Genomic DNA, 22,008 nt, shown 5'->3' on the forward strand with positions numbered 1-22,008 from the left:
GAGAATAAAACGAAATTAAAACTACAAAGTCTCTTCACTGCTTGTCAAACCTGCACTCTGCTTCAACCAAAATAATGTTACTTATTATTTAGCCGACAGGATTCGAAATGTTTAGCCACAATTTTTGAAAAAATCACCATGAACAAAATATTTTTACACCATCATTTTAAAATTCAAAAACCTATCTTTATAATGACATCAATTTCATTTTTGTACTATTTTTGTCTGTTTTATAATCTTTTTCCTTTTCGAAGTCAATTTAAACTTAATTCTTATCAATTTCAGTTTTGTTGAAATATTTAAACCTATTTCAGCGTTTAATCGCATATATCATTCGCTCGTTTGTTTCAATATTATATAAATATATATATGTTACAATGTTATATATAAACCATTGAAAATCTAAATCCCAAAAGGTAAGTTTTTAAAGTTTTTCAATTTTATCTTTGGGAAATATTACCTCACAAAAATTATTTTGGATGTATTGCTTTAAAACTTTAATTTTTTTTTATTTTATAAAAATACAATTTTGTTTGTAATTTTAGTAAATCTTCTAAATTTAATTTGATATAAAATCTATAATGTTTTATTAGTATGATGATATTTCAACCAATTTCATTTCTCCATTAAGTCATTCAATTGTGCGCTTTAGCCAATATTAAGATTAAGATTAAAAAATTCGATGCTTGGAAGTAGGAATTTTATTTCCGCTATGATTTCACAGTACATACAACTTTTTAATTTTCACTCATAGTTGTATCAGACTTATTCTATTAAATTCATATTTTTCAATTTTATTAAATAGCAAGTAAAATAAATACATTCCATATTAATAGTTTAATAGCTAGAAAGGTCAGTATGGTAGGCAAACAGGTTAGGCACTCAAGGTGGTTAGCGTATAATAGAAATTTTCTCTAATTGATTAAATTTATTAGATTAGCAATTGGTTGATTTATTAGTCGCTTCACTCCGTCGCTGCTCCGCTTATCTCTGGAAGGCCAGTTCTTTACCGTCTATAGCGACTACGACTCTTCGATTCCACTGGTCCACTACTACCCAGTAGCGGCAGGACTGCTTCGTTTTATAGGTCTCAGGAGGCGGGGCTAGAAGCCTCTCAGCCAATCAGGAACGTTCGAGGCGTAACTCGGTTCCTAATGGACGGATCGGGAAAATTCTCGATGTTTCGGGTATAATCTATTTTGGCGCCAAAGTCACCAAATTCGTCACCAAGTCACCAAATGGTCGCCAAGTTTGTCGCCAAAGCTCTGGGACATCCTATGGAACCAACTATACTGGGAAGCAGCATCACAGGTTCGTAACAATATATATATATATAGAAAAAATAAAATAAAGAAAAAAAATGATAAAAAAGACTATAAATTTCATACATTTTACTTATTTCATATTTATTAAAACAAAATTGATTTTTCATTCATTTCCTGATGCACCCGAATTTTAGAATTTTGTATTATTGTGTATTCTCGATGTCAGTGCACTATTCTTTTCTTTTTTCCAAACTTTATTTTCAGTTAATTGATTAATTTAATTTAATTTGTATTCTTATAAGTAACGCCGTCTGATGGAGAATATGAGAACAATGAATTTCAAGATTTCATAATGTATAATAATGAATTATAAAATGGAAACTGAAGAGTGGAAAGTATTTAAAATAACTTTTTAAAGCAAGTTTTACACATTTTTAAGCTCATTTTTTTATGAAATTGTTTTAAAAAGAATTAAAAAAAAAGCTAAACATTAAAATCTAAATCAGTCCATTTTCTGATCACAAATAAATTATTTACAAGAAGCCAAAAATTTCTGTAACGTTCAAATTGCTGTATTATTTTAAATTAAAAAAATATATATATTACTTTATTCAATGGTGTTTAAACAGCAGTTTTTTGAAATGTTTAGCTCATATGACTTCGCAAAGTTTAGAATGGACAATTAAAGTAATTTGAGATATTGTTTTCCACTAAATATTAATTCAGTGAGCGTAGCATAAAAGCAAAGTAGTTTTAGTACTATGAAAAAATCGATCTATACACCACTTAATGTTATTTTGATGAATCAAAATTTATTGCCAAAAATAAAATTTGCCAACAGATTCATGTATTAAGAACGTTATTTTGGAAGTATTTCCACGTGATATTGAGGATTGGCGTGTGGCAACGAACCAGAACAAATAAAGAAAGTTTTATGGCGTTTTAAAGCATCAAAACTTTGCATTGCTTCGCAGAATAATATTGTTCTTGAAAGTTACGATACTTTAATGATTTTTAATGAACATAAATATCTTATTGTTCTTTTCATCGAAAGAAATAATGCTTGGAATGAAATACTTATCAAATAAAAAAGATTTAAGATGAATCAGGAAAATAGAGGAAATTCGACATGTCCGAAATATGATTCTATGATAATGTTACTATTTTTAAAAAACATATTTATTTTATCGTCTCATCCTTATAATATAGTTTCAAAATTGATTTTAAATAAAATTTATAACTGAAAATATTGTAAAACGCGAGATCTGCAATTAAATATAAATCAAAAGTACGTAATCAAGTCTTAAAAATTAAATATTTTTGAAATTCGAATTAATTTTTTGAACTATAAGTTTAATGTCATTTTCAGAATTAAACTGATTAGTGAGAATAGAAATAGTAAATTAATATTAAAAATTATTGCATTAATTGTTGCATAGTAAAATTTGAAAAATTGAATGTACCTAATAAAAATTTTGGACGAAGATATATTGATATAATTGGAAACCTAATTTTTTAAATTTTAAATCTTATCTAATATCAAAAACTTTTTTGATAATATATATCAAGTTCATTAAGAAAAAATGTTAAATTTTCAATTATTTTTTTAAAAATTTATTAGGAAGTCACCCAAAATTTTGAAGAACTATTTCTAATCATCACACAAAAATTTAATGAGTCTACTACCATCTTAAACGTAACACCGAAGCAGTTAGCTTTTAGTTGCTTAAATTCAATATTTCAACACATGAATTTGAATACTCCTTGATTATATTCCTGCTGTGTTTTAGAACTCTTTAGAACTATTACAAACCATTTCTTCTCATTTTAAGCTCAGAAATTACTTTTGAAACCTTAGATATTGTTAAGAAATTTCCGGGATTCGTTTGGATAGTGGGGGTTATATGGTGTGAAGAACGCTCATTCACCAGGCGGCAGTAGAAAATAAAACAACGACGTTTATTTACACGAAGACACACAGGACAGCACAAAGACGACAACTATATACAGCACAGAAGACGATTATCTTCAGCCGAGACGTGCAGCATACAACAGACTCTACTGCAGACAGTAGCACACAGCTTAGTTCAGCACTAGCTTCACTCCGTCGCTGCTCCGCTGCTTATTTCTGGAAGGCCAGTTCTTTACTGTCGGTTACGACTACGACGACCCTGGCAGCCGCGGCCGCCTCCTTTTATAGGTCTCAGGGGGCGGGGCTAGAAGTTTCTTAACCAATCAGGAACGTTCGAGGCGTATCTCGGTTCCTACTGGACGGATCGGGAAAGTTCTCGATGCTTCGGGTATAATCTATTTTGGCTCCAAAGTCACCAAATTCGTCGCCAAGTCGCCAAATGGTAGCCAAGTTTGTCGTCAAGCTCCGGGACCTCCGACGCGACACGCGGACTCTGTCCAATACAGATGACTGTAAAACATTCTTTCCAATGGTGGAACCAACTATGCTGGGAAGCAGTATTACAGATTCGTAACAATATAACAAAGGTACATTAAAAAGGATAGTACCAAAGGTATATTAAAAAAGGACAGTGTCAAATATACCTTTATTATATATTTTGGTGCTTTTATTCCCTCATTGAAAGACAAATATATCCACCAGGGGCGAAAAGTAACACTTTCCATTGGGTTGTATTAAGTCTTGCTACGTTACCTGAATTAGAATAAAGACTTGTGGATATTCTGAAAACTTTTTAATTGGGGTTATAATGTTACGAAATTTCGTTTTTTGCATGTAAAGAATTCTAAAAATGCGTTGATAGTTTTTATATCATTTTTGAAATCTGATTAATAATTACATGGCAGTTACAATAACGATTCTAGAGTTTATTATTTTAAAAACTTTTTAATTAAATTCTGAGAAAACATAAGCTATGGTTCTTAATTTTTCATAAACAGAGGGAAAGTATTGTAATCTCCGATTTTGAATTTTAATAGATTTTCTAATCCTTCCATTCCTCCCCCCTCCCCAATAGTGTTTTTCGAATTATGACATTAAATATATCAGTATTACAACAGGGAAGAAGCCTAGAGAACAATAACGCACTCAACTAAAATTTTATTATTATTCACATTACCTGAAGTGCTTTTCTTTTGTAAAATAGGAATTTAGGATTCGAATTTGCACTCTTCTTTTTTCAGAATTCTCAAAATTTATACACTTGTTTGTTTTTGATGACAACGCACTATTTTAATATATTTAAAACTCTTTTAATCAGTTCATTTAATTATATTTTTTTCACACTAAAAGCCAATAGGCAACAAATGTCTCCGAATCTGAAATTTTCAAGATTTTTCAATGTTTTTAATAATAATTATAAATTAAAGAGTGAAAAATAGAAAATGGTTAAAAGACAGAAAACATCTTTTTAGTAAAATAATAAAAAAATATTTTATAAAAACTGTTGTTATAGAATTTATTATTTCTGCATATTTTTTTCAACATGAAAAATTCATACATGTAAAAATATTCATTTTAAGAAATAGTTTGTGCAATAAAACCTGTATGTAGAATTTTATGAACATGTTAATTCGAAAACACAATCAATTGAAAGTATAAAATTTGGCATTTGACCCTTAAACTGAAATTGTACATTTCATTTCCAATTTCCAATGAAATCTATTAATGGGAAGGCTGGAGTGTTACCTGTTCGTATATATAAATGTTATTACTTTTAAGCGGAATGAACTATATGCATGAAATTTGGTATATTTTATCATCGAAATTGTAGATATGTCTCAGATTCTCAATCGATTCCAGAATCAGTTTGATTATCTATTGGTACCTCTAATCGTATAAGGATATGACAATGATAAAACGAAACAATTTTGATGCACGAATTTTAAATAGTATGAATTACACCAAAATTTTTGATCAGCCACAAATTTGGAAGCAAATATTTCAAGGGAAAGAAGTACTCATATAAAATACCGCCGAATTCAATTCATCATATAATAAAGTTTAATGCAAAACATGCAATATTGCAGAAGTGCAGAAGAGAAAAGAAAACTCTTCTATTGTGAATTTTAAATAACCATGTAGTTTTATTGCGATTAATTTGTGACAAATGAATTAAAAAAATAAAACATTTTCATTTCTTTTCATTTTACTGATAATAAGTTTTACAAATCATTAGCTACATACATTAAAGTTCGATAAACGAAGAACGAATGTTTTTATAAATTAATTCCACAGGAATTCCATTTAAATATAAGAAGAAGTGAAAACATAATATGCTGTTTAAAATTTATATTCGGGAGGGGGGTAATTTCATATACTATATTATATATATTTAGAATTATCGGAATATTGCAAAAACTTGCACAGGAATTGAAAAGAAAACTTTAGGAATTGCCCTTTCTACGACTCTAAAGAATTAAAATTGTTGTTTGAAAATGTAAACATTTATAAAAAAAAAAGAACATATGATTGTTGCTGAATTTTATTTTAGCCTTTTTTAACTATCTCATATATGGAGCATTCAAAGAACAAAAGTATTATAATCGTCAAAGAATTCAAATTCGGAATTTTGACTAATTTGCATATTTTATATTTCCCACAGTAAAAAAAACACATTTTTCGGCATTTTGTCTGTCTGTCTGTGAGCACGATTACCTAAAAAAATGGATTTGAGATGGAAGAATGCAATTATACTGGGTTTGCACCATATAAGTAGATTTCTATTAAAGTATAAGCGAGATACACTCACAGAAAATCTGTCATCTGTCCGGTTGTTCATGTAGAAGTGAAATCGATACTAAAAAAATATAAGCAGCTAGATTGATAAGCTTTTGTATACTGGTTTAACTTCTAAAATATAAATTCTTACCAAATCTGGAACCAAATTCTTCAAAAGATTAGACTTTTTTTTTTCTCATACTTGTAAACGCAGTAAATAAAGAGACAAAACCTTAAATATTTAAAATGTTGTATGTGATTTTGGGACTACAATTGTAGTTTTATGTACAATTTTGATTTTATTAGGTGAAGGAAAAGGTGTTCAAGCTGTATGTTCAGTCTTTCAGTTCTTGTGTAATAAGCTGCTTCTCAGTCATTAATTATAAAAAAACATCTATGGTTGCGTTCTAGTAGAGTCTTCTGTAATTATTATTTGCCAATTCTGTTAATTGCCAATGCAGTTTGGTAATGCCGTTAGTAATACAATATGCAAGTATGTTTATTAGAGAGAATATGAGAAAGATTTAGGGGGGGGGGACTAACCCCGCTGGTTCAAATGAGCAATTGATATTAAAAAGATATTAAGATTTCATTTCATTGTAGTATTTCCAAATTCGGGAAGCTGATGCTCCTGTTGCAAAAGAAAATTGGCATATTGCATTTCTATCAGTTAATGAATGCTATATTTCAAGCTAATAAATATTTATGATGCTGATAATAAGAAATTAACGCAATAACCCACTGTTTCCTGATCATTTTGGAAAGTTGTTCCGTGATAGATAAGTGCCTTATAATACAATTTCACAATTCAAAGTGCAAAAGAGTTTACGAAAAATCAATGATTTAAATAAATCAGCTTTTTAAGTGTGATAAAGCTGTATAGAATATTTTCCAGACAAAAAAATTGCTTAAATAAGCGATTTACATGACGAATATAAAATGAATAAAAACGCCTAATTTGGTTCTGGCATTGATCTTATTTTTTATTGGTATATTTTGTGTTTTTTTGGAGAATTTTATTTTATATTAAAACTATAAATATTTTTGGAAAAAGTTAGCTTTTCCTCGATTCTAAAAATCTTTTATTTTGTCTGTGACTTTTCTAGCAACTAAGAGATTTAAAATTTGCTTGATATCCAAATTTTGTTCTTTATAGGACGTTCAAAGAGGTTGAAAAAGCATGGTAATTTTTTTACCTGTTTCAAGTAAATAAGTACCGAATGATATAAAAGCGTACAAATTAAATTAGAAAGTTTATTTATATTATTGATACATACTGAATTATAAAGAAAAGAAAATGAAAAGATAATTCGCATAAACTATTCTTACCATTTAAAGCAGCGAATATATAGACAATATACAATTCATCAAAAGTAATTTGACTGCAGAAATTAAATAAAAGGCATGAGAAATCTATATTTACAGACAGATAGAAATTGATAATTAGTAATAATAAGGATTGCGTGTAGTTTCAAACGTGATTTAAAATTCCTGGAAGCATGAAATAGATTATATAATTTTGAAATATTCTGAAATAGCTTTTCTTTGAACTTAATGTACAATGCATAACTGACTTCTTCTAATAGTTCGACTGCTGATCTTCAAGATTTTGAGGTCTCTAATACAGTAGCAAACATGTTATATAAGATTATTAGAGTGGCTCTAATTATGTGTATGAAATAAATAATTCAAGTGCTTCGATCCCATGATGATTTTTATAATGCAGCCGTGTATTTTCTCCATACAATATCGACACATCTCAATATGAAAATATAACAACAATAATAAAAAAGTCGTAAATGCATTATGACTTTAAGTAAAATCTGCAAGACTATGCTTTATGAATCCTCATATTTGTTTCCGTTTTAGAGACATCTCTATTTCACATTTAAAATATGGTCCCCATAATTTTCAATTTAGATTAACTCAATCAATTTTAAAGGATAGGTTTGTAGATTATTTATAATGATATAGTTTCAGCAAAAGGAAACTTTTTAAAAATGATCAATTTAGTCTAGAGGGATCTTTTAAATCTTCAAACTTTTTCAAAAATAAAATTACGGCAATTCTATTATAAATTAATATACTACCTTTTTAAAACATTTTTACAATTTATAGTGGCTAAATATCTTCATAAGATAAAATGCTAAAGAAGGTTTAATTCTTTTTGTAACATCCGATGTAATTAAAAGTAGTAATTAATAAATAGCTTCGATGTGACGGAAATGTAAACTATTTAATATGATTTCTTAGAATTTCGGTCGTAAATGCTATAAAGCATAAAGAAGAATTGGTAAAGGTTTGATGACGATTAATTTAATGCCTAATTTTTATGAATTATCAATTATGTTCCTCCATGCATAATAAATAACATTATCTTTAGTGTTGCCATATCTAATAATGAAAATATTAAAAATATTTTAAATTATTTTATTTATTTATCATGAAGCTGCCTCTCTCAATGTTTAACTAAATTTTGTATTGTTCTTTAAATTCTTAAAAAAGGAATTAGTTTTCAATGAATTTTTTAAAAAATGATTTACTATTTTTAAATTTTCGAAGAGAGTTAAAAATTGTTTCGAGCAAATAATATTTTCATTTTAATAAGTATTAAATTAGCTTTGGATAATTGGATTTTGTGTATTATAATTGAGAATTCGTCATTGACGTCAACAAAAACACGTTCAAACAATAGGAGAAAAATCAGCTAATGGTAAATAATTATTAACAAACATTATGAAAATATACCTGTGATTTTTTCGTTTTTATTATACCATAACTGAATAATTTTTATGGGCTTCAGTAATGATATCAAAAGCGATGATTTAATTGAATTGTTGAAACCGATTCTAAATTATTTCTATCATTTGATAGCATTACACATATTTTGCATTGTTACCACGAAAATGTGGAATGCATATTCGAAATGCTAAAATAAACAGAATTAAAATTTATGCATGCCGGACAACAATTGCTTAGAAATCATCACTATGTGTTTTAAACACTTAATAAATTATTCCGAAATGGTAGTATAGTTTCAATATTGTAATTATTCACATTTTCCTTGGTATTTACAAAATAATAACGTAAAATGTTAATGCAAAATCAAATAAATGTAGAGAATGGCATATTTTTTAGAAAACATTTCGTAGTTGAATACGGCGATTTTTCATAGATGTCACATTAATATTTTTTTCATTCATTTATGCAATCGTCTTGATATTTAGATATTTTATAATTATAACTATCAAAGTCATATAATTATGAAAATTTTAAAAGGAAACGAAAACAATCCGTATCATAATTTTTAATTAAGTCTGATTGCCTGGTTTCCGAGTTCGAATAAAGCGAACAATAATGATAATAGTAGACAATAAAAGGTAATCTTTCTCCATTGCATTCTGTTGCTTTTAGTTTTATAAGCTAAACCTGAGAAAATAATGACCAAGTATTGATAATCAGCCGTCTATTAATAAAATTATAAGGAAGTAAGAATTATAAGTTATCGAAATTTAAATAGATTTGTTTATTGGTGTCATAAAAGGTTTGTTTGTAGCATAAATAAGTTTACGGTGTAATATATTGGCATGATGCAATGCATTAAAATAAAGCAAAATATAAAGGTTTTTTTTAAAGTCTTCAAAAATTCAAACTGAAATACGATGAAAAAGTTATTTTTTATTTATCATAATAATAAAGAACACGTAGTTAAACGGAGAAAACTATATATGTTTTTATAAAATATCATTTTGTAGTTAAAGGAAATGATAATTTTATTTGATAAATAAATATTTATTTTCCTCACTGAAAAGTTGCAGTCTTCAACAATTCAAACTGAAAATACGATGAAAAAGGTATGTTTTATTTTTCGTAATTATAAAGAACACATATAAAAACTGAGAAAACTATATATGTTTTTATAAAATATCACTTTGTCGTTAAAGCTAATTATTTTCTTAGCAGTGCTTGGAAGTTTATTTCACTTAATTTAGAACTGACCGAGATATTATTAATAAAGATGGATACCTTAATTATTTTAATTTACAAAAATGAAGGAATCTAGTCAAATGTTTGAAGTTAAATTTCCATGAAACGATGGTTTTATTCGAAAAATAAATATTCATTTTCTTCATTGTAAAGTTGCAACTTTTTTTCACAGTCAGTAAGATATTAAGGCTCTAAGACATAACTTGAATACTTGTTGAAATTTTTTTCGAAACACTGTTTTTTTCTCATATCTTACAATTTATTTTAACTGAAGAACATAATTCTTATGATTGTAAAGTTTAATTAAAAAATTTAAACTCTTAAAATGAATTATTACAGAAAAAAGCTTTTTATTGGTGTTTCTATTTCTTGTAAAAGTGATTTTAATTAATGCCTATAAAATGTAAAATTTCAATAGAGATGTACAGTTTCTAAAATAATTCTTTTTCTACAAGAAAATTTAAAAACCTAATGCAACAAAGCATACCTATATTTAATATTTAATATTATTTTTTATAAACTTACAGCTTTTTGCATTTTACAGTAAGTAATAGGTTAAAACACCCGAAAATGAACAAAAAATGGAACCTCAAAATGTTCTCAAGCATTAAGTATAACTTCTTTTTGATATAATAAGAAACATTGTGTCAGTAAATACGAGAAAATATTTTTATTTTTTGCTATAAGAGACATTTTATGTCTCTAATGTCTATAGTCTAATAGCAGAATTATGTCTATATAGCGGAAATGAAAATAAATAATTTAGATGAAATTCCAATAATTAAAAATATTTTCAATATATTGTAATTATAGTCAATTCAATATATAGTAATTATTGTAATTATGACAGGCAAAATCAATCCCATTTTTTTTCTTTTCATTTTTTTTAAAAACGTTATTCTTCCTTTAGATCTTTGGACAATTTTTGATCGCAATCAGGAATGAAGATGGATTAAAAAAATAACTTATTCTATACAGAAGACCATGAAATATTATACATATTTATTTGATAAAATAGAATACAAAAAATATTTTTATAAAACATCGAGTTCTGTATTCACACTGACGAACAGCACAAAAGCATGCACAAAAATAGAATTTCAATTCGTGCTGCCATCTATCGTTAACATCACAAGATAGATGACTAGTTGAAAGAAATTCGATTGATAGCGTTAAATTGAAGTTTGCTTTTAGTTTTACAAGGCTTACAAAAATGAATCATTAAGAATTTATCAGAATCACTATCCACTTTTATTTTAATCATTGTGTACAGTTTGCTAACAAATTCTGAAAGTCGTTATGGAAATTTCATCATTTAATGGTTGCTTGGTTTCATTCATTATTTCAGTCCTTCTGTGTGAATGAAGTAGATTGTACTTTCTTTGTTATTACCTGCATAGAACTTTGGCTTATAACATAGTCTTCTGCTACTAATATGATAAAAAAGTATTGCAATATATGAGCACGTTTCAATATAATATGATTAAGTATATATTTCACACTGACTTAATACTTTTCTTAAATAAAAAAATATATATAATAGCACAATCATAGATCGGATTCCAGGAGACGTATTCGAAAAGTAAGCTTTCTTGCCCCAAACCAGCTGTGGCTATTACTAAACCGGAAAATATCTGAAAAAAAAAATGAAAACAATATTAGTAAAAGAATGGTTTATCGTAGCTTTTTTATTCAGAATTATTTGAGTTTAAATATGTGAAAAAACGAATATTTGGAAGTAAGTTTTTCCGCATAAAAAAAGACAATGCAATAGTTGAAAATTATATGTATCAAAACGAATTCCCATTTTTAAAGAAATAACACATTTCCACTATTCTGCTATTTTATTTAAGAATATATCAAACGCTAATGGCCATTCAGTTCTTTAAATTATTCATTGTCTCATAGCTGTACCTAAAGAGCAGAGAGCATTTGTACATTTTTAGAAATGTTTTGGGGCTATTTAATTAATATCTAATTAGAACAAAACGCTCAACAATATTGTTATGATATTTTCACGGTAATCACCGGAATTCTGAATGACATCGTACAATAGTTAGGGGATATCGTACAACAGTTTGTCCTAACAGATTATTTAAAATGTAAAGACAACCTTTTTAAAAATATTCGCTTTTATAGCCTTTTTATCTGGACTATAAGTTCAGTATAAGTAAGCATTGTGATTTCCATAATAGAAGGATTTCTAATAAAATTTCACAGGTAATTGATTTCTATTCTTCTCCTACTTCTTTCCAAAGTCTATCAATCATGGAGTATTTGCGTTTAGAAAGAGCTATTTTCAATACCCAAATGCCAAATAAAATGAAATGCTAGAGAAGTTAAGCATGATCCATATCGATCTTTATTTTTTCAAGGAATGCGAAGGTACTTTTTTCCCGTAAGTATGATTTGTAGTATTGTCTTGATGAAGTTGCACTATTTTAAAGTCATTGGTATAAAGAAATGGAGATTTTTCTGTAAATATCAGACGTCAGACTTTCTGTTATAGTACGTTGATTTGATTTTAATATTTTTCCTACTCTTTTAAATTTCTCAATTTAGATGAATCCCGCAATAATTATAAACTATTTATTGAATTATTTTTTTGCATTGACGTAGTCAGGTTTGTACATTTTTTTATTCTTCTTTTTGCTCATACTTTACAATACCCTCTGTATAGTAATTCCACCCGCAATTCTGAAGATATGACTTACATTAAAGAAAGTCGGATAGCCTTGATATAATTAATGGTTTCTGGAATTTCTGTTGAGAATTATAATGAAGCGACTTAAATACAGATAACAAAAAATTCTTATCCGAAAATATTTAAAAATAATATTTACTTTTATTTCTCGACTTGGTATTAAAAATAAATTTTTTATTTTATTTGTCAACATTATTAATAACTTAAATGACATAAATAAAAACAGTTCTTGTTATTTGAGAAACGGTTACTTTTTGAGTGGTTGAAATTTCATTCCTACACTAACCATTAACTAGTATAGTTCCTAGATTAATATGTGCAATTAAATCATCTTTCCTTCCTTTTAATTTGGATATCATCAAGAGTTGGGAATACAATTGGGGCATACTTACATACACCGGCCCAAGGAGCTACGAAGTTAGTATAATCCAATGGAACTAAATGAGATTGTACCCTCATGCCTGGACTGATGAGTAGAACGTTGGTTTTTTCATCTCTTTCATCTAAATATTCATCTGAAGTAGGAATATCGGGGTTTCTATATAAAAGCACAAAAGCGTCAGGATACAGATTTTATTTTTAAATAATTTCAAAACACTGAGTTAAAAATATGTCAACTGGTTTGGAGTTCAACAGAGTAGTCCGAATTAAATCAAAAATATTAAAATATTTCAATGAATTTATGCCATAACCTTTATGATGTTTTGCTATTTTTATCTTTAATTTGTATTTAAAATTTGTAAACAACGGACAAAAATAATGATTATTAGGTACAAAAGTTAGGAAATAAGTTCAAGAATTACTAAAAAGAATCTTTTTAGAATTTTTGAGATAAATATATTAATCTAAACCATATACAGATAAACCCTTTTCTACCGTAATTCTCTGAAGTTGCGAGGCAGGTAGGACCAATGAAAAGCTTGTAAGCCGGATTCGCATGTGTTGGATATTCGCGAATGTATATTTTGGACAATGCTCAATTTCGAGTTTCAAATTTTTTGAAGAAATATACAATTTTTTTTTCTCTTTGTGTGCTTAGCATATGAAAAAATAACAAGCTAATATTAGGTGGTAAGTTGTTTAATTAAGTGTTTGGAAAAAAAATAGGCATTAAAAATATAATTTTAATATATATTGATAAAAAATAGTACATGCCAGTATTAAACTGTTATCCCAAATGGAACTACTTTGATGTCGTAGCGTTATAAAATCTCACCAACGAAGACTGAAGACTCAGTAGCTTTTCCCCTCACATAGAACTTCTTTATAGTGTAGTGAATAGCATATAAGCCAGTTAAAAACTACGCTCCATGAGCATTTGCTTTTGTATTGTGGTCATGTTACTGGGCTGCGGACCATAAGGTCCCAAGTTTTATCTTCACTCATACCAATTCGCCACATTGGTGTCCTCGGACGATGAACCTTCAACCTTCATACAGCTGCTGTGGCGCCATCTACCCGCAACCAAAGTCATCAGACTCGCTTGACGCAGCAACACAAAGTCGTCAGATTCACTTGACGCAACAGCAACCACTCACCCACACACGCTCTCCATAACGCTTGGCGCTTCTCAAATGGGTACAGGCGCATAGCAAGGTAATATTTTTAATTTCTATCATTGAAGCTACAATAATTCTTCTTTATAATCCATTCCTTTCAAAATTTGTAGTCATTTTTTAAATAAGCTGGTACACTTTCCGATTTGTTCCGATTTTTCGATTGCAAGCAGCACATCGACTTTCATTTCTACCAATGAAAGTTCGGCAGCTCATTGATAACATCTTTCAAATGAAACTACATTCCAAGACTGACAATTTCAACTAAATGAACGACTAGATCAGCTCTCAAGTATCGTTCTCGGCCCAGTTTTTTAAAAAAGAACAATAAACATCTCGTTTTATTTTAGAACTTAGAAACTCTTTCAAATTATGAAATGAACTGAAAGATTAGGAATTCGCGTATCTTAATTTACGCATTGATAATAATTTCTTCAAATTTTACCTTGGATGTGATGGTTTAGAACAAAATATAGGAACAAAAGCTAAAAATGCACTATATATCCTAATACATCAATGAAATAATATAATATTTGTATAATTAAAATTCTCAGTTCATTAAATGGATATTTCAATATGCTGATTGTTCGTTTTGAATTGCAACTTAATATTTGATGTAAAATAAAATTTAGATTGTAAAAATTCTACATGTTTTTTACAAAATAGTCCAATGAGAGTTCTTGATTATGGTGATGAAGATGATAGTTATGAGGATTTAATCTGTAACTAGACATACAAAGAAAATGCATTCTTTATCATACAGTTTTTTCCGCAGTATAAAAATACATTTACAGTATATTTTTCTTTTAAATATCATTCTTTTAGAACAAAAGGCAGAAATTCCTTATTAAAACTTTTTGAATAAAAATGAAGTGGTTGGAAAAGAAACAAAAAAAAAATGTTAAGGTTCGTCAATTAATAATTTCAAAGGAAAAATCTAATCCATAATAATGTAGGAATTAAATGATGGCGAATACAGTAAAAAATAGTGAGTAATTTTAATAGTAATAATTATACAATTTAAATAGCAGATGCTTTTCAGCTAAGCCATAGAAATGTTGTATTGATCTCTGCTAATTATTGTGTTGTTACTTATGGCACTTTACATGCTACTTTGAATCGCTGACACATCTGTCAGCGATTTAAACAGAGTGAGCGTCTCTTGTTTTTTCAGTAGCGCCAACTAGGGCCAAGAGTATGACTTAGCTACTTCATGCGTCACATTCGCTTGCACAACCCCTTTTTACAGGAGAGGGGGCACGTTCACACACATTACAGACAGAACACAGAAGAAGAGCAATCATGCCCTAACCGGGACTCGAACCCGGCACGTCCAGATTACGGGGAAGACGCGCTACCCTTATCACTTTTGAAAATAAATGTTTTACATAAAAAAATTATAAGAATTTAGAAGTACCAGAAAGAAATTTTTTTTTAGGAAAATAGAACGATAAAAGATTACTCATTTTTATTTTAATTAATAGTATTATTATCATATCCTAAAATAAATAATTTTCAGATTAAATGATTGATTTATATTCTGATTTTAAAATGGAGGTAATCGTTTGATTAGCAAAAATTAATTTTACAGTCTATTATTAAACGATTATTTTAAGAGATATAGATATGGAACAGCAATGCAAAAAACCATAGTGATAAATACAGCAAGATGAGTATAAGGGCAGTATAAAAGTCAGAACACATTCTAAGTTCAAATGTAGTCCTCTTTTCTTTATTATAACTAAAAAAAACAAACAGAATTTACAAAGCGAGATTCGTTCAGATTTCTACTATGTGGTTTTATGAATTGTTTTTTAAAATTATACAATAGATCACAGAGCCACTGTCACTCGAATCTGATAATTTTTTAATATAGTAAACATATAATGAACACTGCTTTAGTAATTAAATATTTGAAAATATTTTCTGCGTATAAGGATATATTTAAATTTAATGTTAGGGAAAAAAGCAATAATTTCGGGAAATTTGAAAAATCAATATTTTTTTGCATAACATCTGCTGATATAAGTCTTTTAATATTTAACAATCAAAATTACTATAATAATAATCGATAATGAGATCATTCATTTGAAATCACTTACTCAAAGTCCGTTATTTTCCTGTAAAATTTTCTCACATGAATACTTCCATTTTCAGTGTGATATTGAACGTGAAATCTAGCTCCAGGTTTTCGAACCACCAAACAGTGGTTATAAACTCCTCTGGCCGGAATCCACAGAGAAGTGACGCCTGAGTCTTCTGGTGATAGAGGAGCTCGATTTGTGATGTAATACTTTTCAGGTATCTTACCTCCAAACCTCAGCTGAAATGAAATGCACCTTTCCGTTATCTCTATGCACTATTTTCATAATGTAAGAAAAAAAAAGAATAGCGGTAACTCAAAAAGATATCGGTTGTTTTTAATATAACTAACTTATTAGACTTAGAGAGGCGTAAACTTATTCCTTCTATTCCGACAGCAACACTATGGAACTATGGTTGAGTTCTGAGGGCTATCACCGGCTACAGTACAATCAGTACCATGGGAAGTACGTCCCATCATCGATAGGAGGTAGTTAACCCCCACTATTTCTGTAACCAGGAGATGGCGAGAACCAACCACCATACTGGAAGCTTCTCATTCTCATTTCCGAGATGCCCCCCCCCACACACCCAGTTAGGAGTTACAGAGGGGTAAAGAAGTAGTAACTAGTTCATTAGAACTACAGAGCTGCCCTAAGAATTACAACACTGCATTTTAAACTATGATTGAGGCGAGATTTGCAAGCGTCGAGAACGGAAGTAGAGAGGAGGGACGTAAAAACAGCAATTGAAAAACTTAAGAATTAGATTGTATGATATGCTTTGAAAATAAAACAAAGGATTTCAGAATAAACCTTCCATGCCTGATTAATAATTACGAGTAAATCAAAAAAGTTTTCAGAAAAAATGCAATATTTGTAATTTATTTATTATAGTGAAACATTTAATGTATTATGTAAAGTATTATTTAAAAAATATATTATTTTTTTATTGGACCTATTAATAAATTATAAGTTCTAAACGAAAAGAATACAGTAAGACAAATTTCTGAGGAAGGTGGGGGGGGGGAGGTCTCATAAAGGGGATTTAAAAATGTAACATAAATATTGCATGGAGAGATGAGATTGAGAGGGTGTACAAATTAGGCCTTGTGAAGAGTGTGCTCACCTAGTTAAGACCCTGCCAAACTCTGAGATTATTTTAAAATCCTATTTCTTGAACTGTTCTATTCCGCAAGTTTAAAACCTGTCTCATTTTTGTAACCATATCAATCAATGTTAGTTTAGATTTTGAATGGTTTCTGAATGCTTTATGCATTGTACTTACGAACTCTGTGCATTTCGGATTTCCATTGCAATCAACTCGTTTACCTCCAAGAAAAGCAGGTAGGACATCTTCATCGATATATCTCAGCAGTGTTTGAGGAACATTTTCTGTAAAAAGGAAACATTTTGTGTAACTGAAGCTGTGGTTAATAGTAAAATTTTCATGAATTAATGAAACAAAATTCAATTTAATAGCTTTCTACTATTCTAATAGTTTGATTGAGAGCAAAAAGATTTCATTAACAGCAACAAAATTTTATTAACATCATAAGCGTTTCTTTACCCTAAAAAACCGAAAGCGTTTTTCACAGCAGAAATTTTATATGGCATCTTGCACAAAACTAGTAACTTCAATCACATAATACAGTAAAATTCGACATTTGCATCCATTATTGTAAGGATTTAAGATAAAGTCAAAGGTGTTTTAAGGCCAACGGCATAATAATTTAAGTTTGAAATTATTTTATTATTTAGAAATTAGTTCCAAACACTTATCGTTCTTTGACATAAAAATAATAACAATTATTTTTTAATGAAATACAGCTGTAAGTAAGTTTTTCCTCTAAAATAATTCAAACAATTTTTAATGTTTCTAAATTAGCAATAAAGACATAAAAAAATTATAATATAAAGCATCTGAATGGTATTTATTTGGCTCAAAGTTTTTCAGACAAAGTAACTACATACTCAATTTTCTTTGAATCTTTTAAATAGTTTTTGTGCTATTCAATTAAATCTATCATGATCATAAAAAAGCACAATGGACTTCTAGTTCGCTCCAAAATTATTTCTCTAAACACGGAAAGATTTTAAGAAACTTTCGTAATTAATACATGAAAAACGATGCTTATTTGAGCATGTTTACATGTCTGTTGCGTTTTTGGCACAGAAATCTCAGGTGGGAAACTCATAACGATGAACAGATAAAATCTAAGTGTGCTTCATTAAAAATAGTAAAGAATTCGTTTCCGAAAACTTGATTTTTATCTTTTTTAATTCGCAAAATTTCTTACTGAATAATTATTGAATTTGAATTCAGCAATTCATTTGGCATTGATTAGACCAACATTATAATTTCAGATGTGTATTGAACTGTTGTATGGAAAATAGATTGAAATAATATAAATATTGTCAAAAGAATCATGATATAAAATAAGTGTTACGATATCATCAGTCAAATATTTTAACAAAAAGAACAAATAAATCAAAAATTGTTTCAGAGTAAATAGCAAGATATGCCATTTTAATGTAAGAAAAGAAAAGTTGTTTAGCTATAATTTATTACAATAATTTTATTAAAATAATATTAGATGATTTTGTTGAGTTTCATAAATTGCTCAGATTTGATCCCATACAATAGCCTCAAATGGACTCTTGAAATCAATGGGAATATTACCTTAAATTATAGGAACAGTTGAAAAAGTAGTAATTGCAGGCAGTCGTCAGAAATTAAAAATAGAAAACCAACCAAAATTCTTCCCTTCCAAAAAAGAAAATTAAAGATGTCAAATGTCGACTCAAAATAAATTAAAAAAATATGTTGCTATTTAATTTTGCGTCATATATGAAGGAAGAGTTAATGACATTTTAGATAAAGAAAAATACTTGGCTTCATATGTTGTGTGCTGGCGAGAATTTGAGAATCAAAAATTACTTCTACGTTGTTTGCGAATAAAGAAATCGGGGATCTTACACGGGAAACTAATAGCTCTATTTTTCTATTGGCATTTATTAAAGTATTAATTATATTGTTTTGTGGAGTTGCTGTTTTTTTATAAAAGAATATTACCTTCTATTAGATATTATTCTTCTAATATAAAAGAATAATTTATTTATAAAAGAATATTATCTTCTATAGTAAGAATTTTATCTTCCGAAAATTATACTGTTTTTTCTTATGAAAACTGTCTCTCTTACACTGTATATATATAAAAAAAGTGCTCGGCAGTTCAAAATCGCTTTTAAATATTAAATTCCTTTCGAAAAAAGCAATAACATCAAGATGTTAAATCAAAATATTAAAATGATCAAATAATAATTATTGCTTCTTCAAATGAGATATTATCTTTTACTTTTTAATATTTGTTCAAGTACTAATTTAAATCCAGTTTCAGCATTTATTGGAAGATTATAAAAACTTACCCCTGGATACTATTTTCAGCTTTTGAATAACCTGCATACGTAAAATAGGTTTGAATAAGTTGTAAGCGACGTCGAAGAAAGATGGAACTGAAAAAAAAAAAGGTGGGAAAAATAAGAGTTTAAGAAACGATGGTGAAGAAAAGAGCAGAGATAAGAAATAGAAAACACATTTCCAGAATCAAATTTGTTATTTTAGACAATTTCTGTTGATACATTCGACTTGTAATCTGCAGTGGAATTTTTTTATAAAACAAAACAAAAATAAATAAAGGATTTTTTTTTCTCATTTCGAATGATTAAGAAGAGACTCTAAGATTAATTTAAAATTTATTAAGTAATTATTTCAAGGTAGGTTAAATTGATATACTTAGAGAATGATACGCATGGTGTTTATAGATGTTTCTTAAGGGCAATTATTCGAAAGGTAAGAAATGAAGCATACATTTTAAAACTCTGCAGTACTAAATTTAAGGCAAAATTGTAAACTAAAAATCAGATTTTTAATTAGAAAGATTGGAATTTCTATAATTTTGATGACAATCTTCTCATAGTAGAAAATAAAACAAAAAATTAATAATTAAAATGAATTTAAAAAACTACGAAAAAATGTTTATTAAAACACTTTAATAATTTAGAAGTTCCATTTTCTTTAGAATAAAATATTTCTATGATACAATAAGAAACATAAAAGTAAATAGCAGGAAATAATAATTATACCGTTAATGAAAAAAACATTGCCCCAAATTTCCGGGTAGTAGTCTTGTACCATGGCTCCCATGTCCAATGCCATTTCAAGAACTGTAATGAGATAAAAGGTATATTATGCAAGAGTAGACTTTAAAAAAATGAAATATTTTAAAAATGACAATTACATAGTATAGCAATAACCTTAAAATCTTCTCTTCGACTGACGACTACATAAAATAAATGTTGAAATAAAGTGCAATATCAGGTTGAAATTTTTTACAGTAGTAGGATGTCTTTTAATTATTGTTATTGAAGGAATTTGAAGTTTGTTTATCATACAAATAAAAACTTAAACTTTGAAATTAAAATCGTACTTTTTTTTTTTTAATTTACTGCATCGCGAAACATCATCAAGTACTCCAGTAAGAAGAAAATTCTTTCTTATGAAGGGTTCACACTCGACCAGTTATAAGACGGCCAATAGACAGCGTATGCGTAGAAAGGCTGAAAATTGCTGTTCAGTCGATGGGAAGTTATTGTTCTCATCGGATAACAACAAGCCTCTGTTTTATATTTTTATCTTACAGCGTATGCGTTTGTAGAATTTGGCGGTTTTTTTGTCCTGAACAAATTGATCATTTATAATAGATTAATTCCGACATTTTTTGCTTTTCGCGCTTTCTGATGCGATTTTTTTTTTCCATTTAATTTGTCATTTCTTTTTTTATACTTTTCCAAATTTAGGTGCGTTGACCTTTTTTTTTTATTTTACTATGTTTCTTTGTATAAATATCCATCATTTTAATACGAAAGGCGGTGAAAAGAAAAATTCAGGGACGCTAAACCGGCAATTATAGCCAAGCATGGAATTCCTGAATCTATCTTGTGAAATTGTGGCAAACATAAATCAGTCCTCTTCTGCGCATGCGCTGCCGACTGGCCGTCTTATAACTGGCCGAGTATAAACCCGGCATTAAGAAGAACTCTTTTCTTTTAAAAAGAAATGTTGCCAACAAAATTTATATGAAAAGATAAATTAATATAATAATAGTAAATAATTGCAAAAATAAGCTTTGCACTGCATGTTCCTTAATTCAGTCACTACAAAATCAATATAATAGATGACATATGATGTATTTTTTCCATTATGTAAAATAATTATACTCACAAAGGTTGAATATTCGTGTTTTATATACAATTTTTATAACTTGTTTGAAAAAAAAAATGTTGAAAAGCATAAATCGAAACGTAACTCTACCGCAAGAGGATGTAGATTTGCTTATAATTTCAGATAACCAAATAATTCTGAATATTATCTTAATGAAATTTAAAGCTTTTAGTGAAAAAAATTATCTTTTTAACATCGTTTTCAATAATCATTGCTCTGCAAATAATTCTTTACTTAAAATGAAAGTTGTGTAATTTGAATTAATTTTTTCTGTAGTTCTGATTTGCGAATAAACACGCAATTCTTCAATCGTGATTCAGTCACTCATGATTTTTTAAAAATATATTTCCAGCTTAATTTGCTACAAAACATGTACAGAAAATAAACGTTTGTAAATATTTGTCGAAAAGGATGCAAATATACTGATTGAATATAAATGCC

General features: G+C 28.3%; 1 protein-coding gene across 3 annotated transcripts in view; it reads right to left on the reverse strand.

Annotated features, from left to right (window-relative positions):
* Positions 1-10,929: 10,929 nt before the first annotated feature.
* Positions 10,930-22,008, reverse strand: part of LOC129983989 (SEC14-like protein 2) — a 113,410-nt gene continuing 102,331 nt past the window's right edge. For all 3 annotated transcript variants that reach the window (XM_056093726.1, XM_056093727.1, XM_056093728.1), the window contains 6 exons: positions 20,430-20,510; positions 19,713-19,799; positions 17,572-17,678; positions 16,305-16,525; positions 13,039-13,184; positions 10,930-11,576 (listed from right to left, as the gene is read on the reverse strand). In XM_056093726.1, the coding sequence (XP_055949701.1) occupies positions 11,491-11,576; positions 13,039-13,184; positions 16,305-16,525; positions 17,572-17,678; positions 19,713-19,799; positions 20,430-20,510 (728 nt within the window). In that variant the 3' untranslated portion in view covers positions 10,930-11,490. The remainder of the gene's footprint in view (positions 11,577-13,038; positions 13,185-16,304; positions 16,526-17,571; positions 17,679-19,712; positions 19,800-20,429; positions 20,511-22,008) is intronic.

This window comes from Argiope bruennichi, chromosome 9 (genome assembly GCF_947563725.1).
Source record: "Argiope bruennichi chromosome 9, qqArgBrue1.1, whole genome shotgun sequence".
NCBI classification, from domain to species: Eukaryota; Metazoa; Arthropoda; class Arachnida; order Araneae; family Araneidae; genus Argiope; species Argiope bruennichi.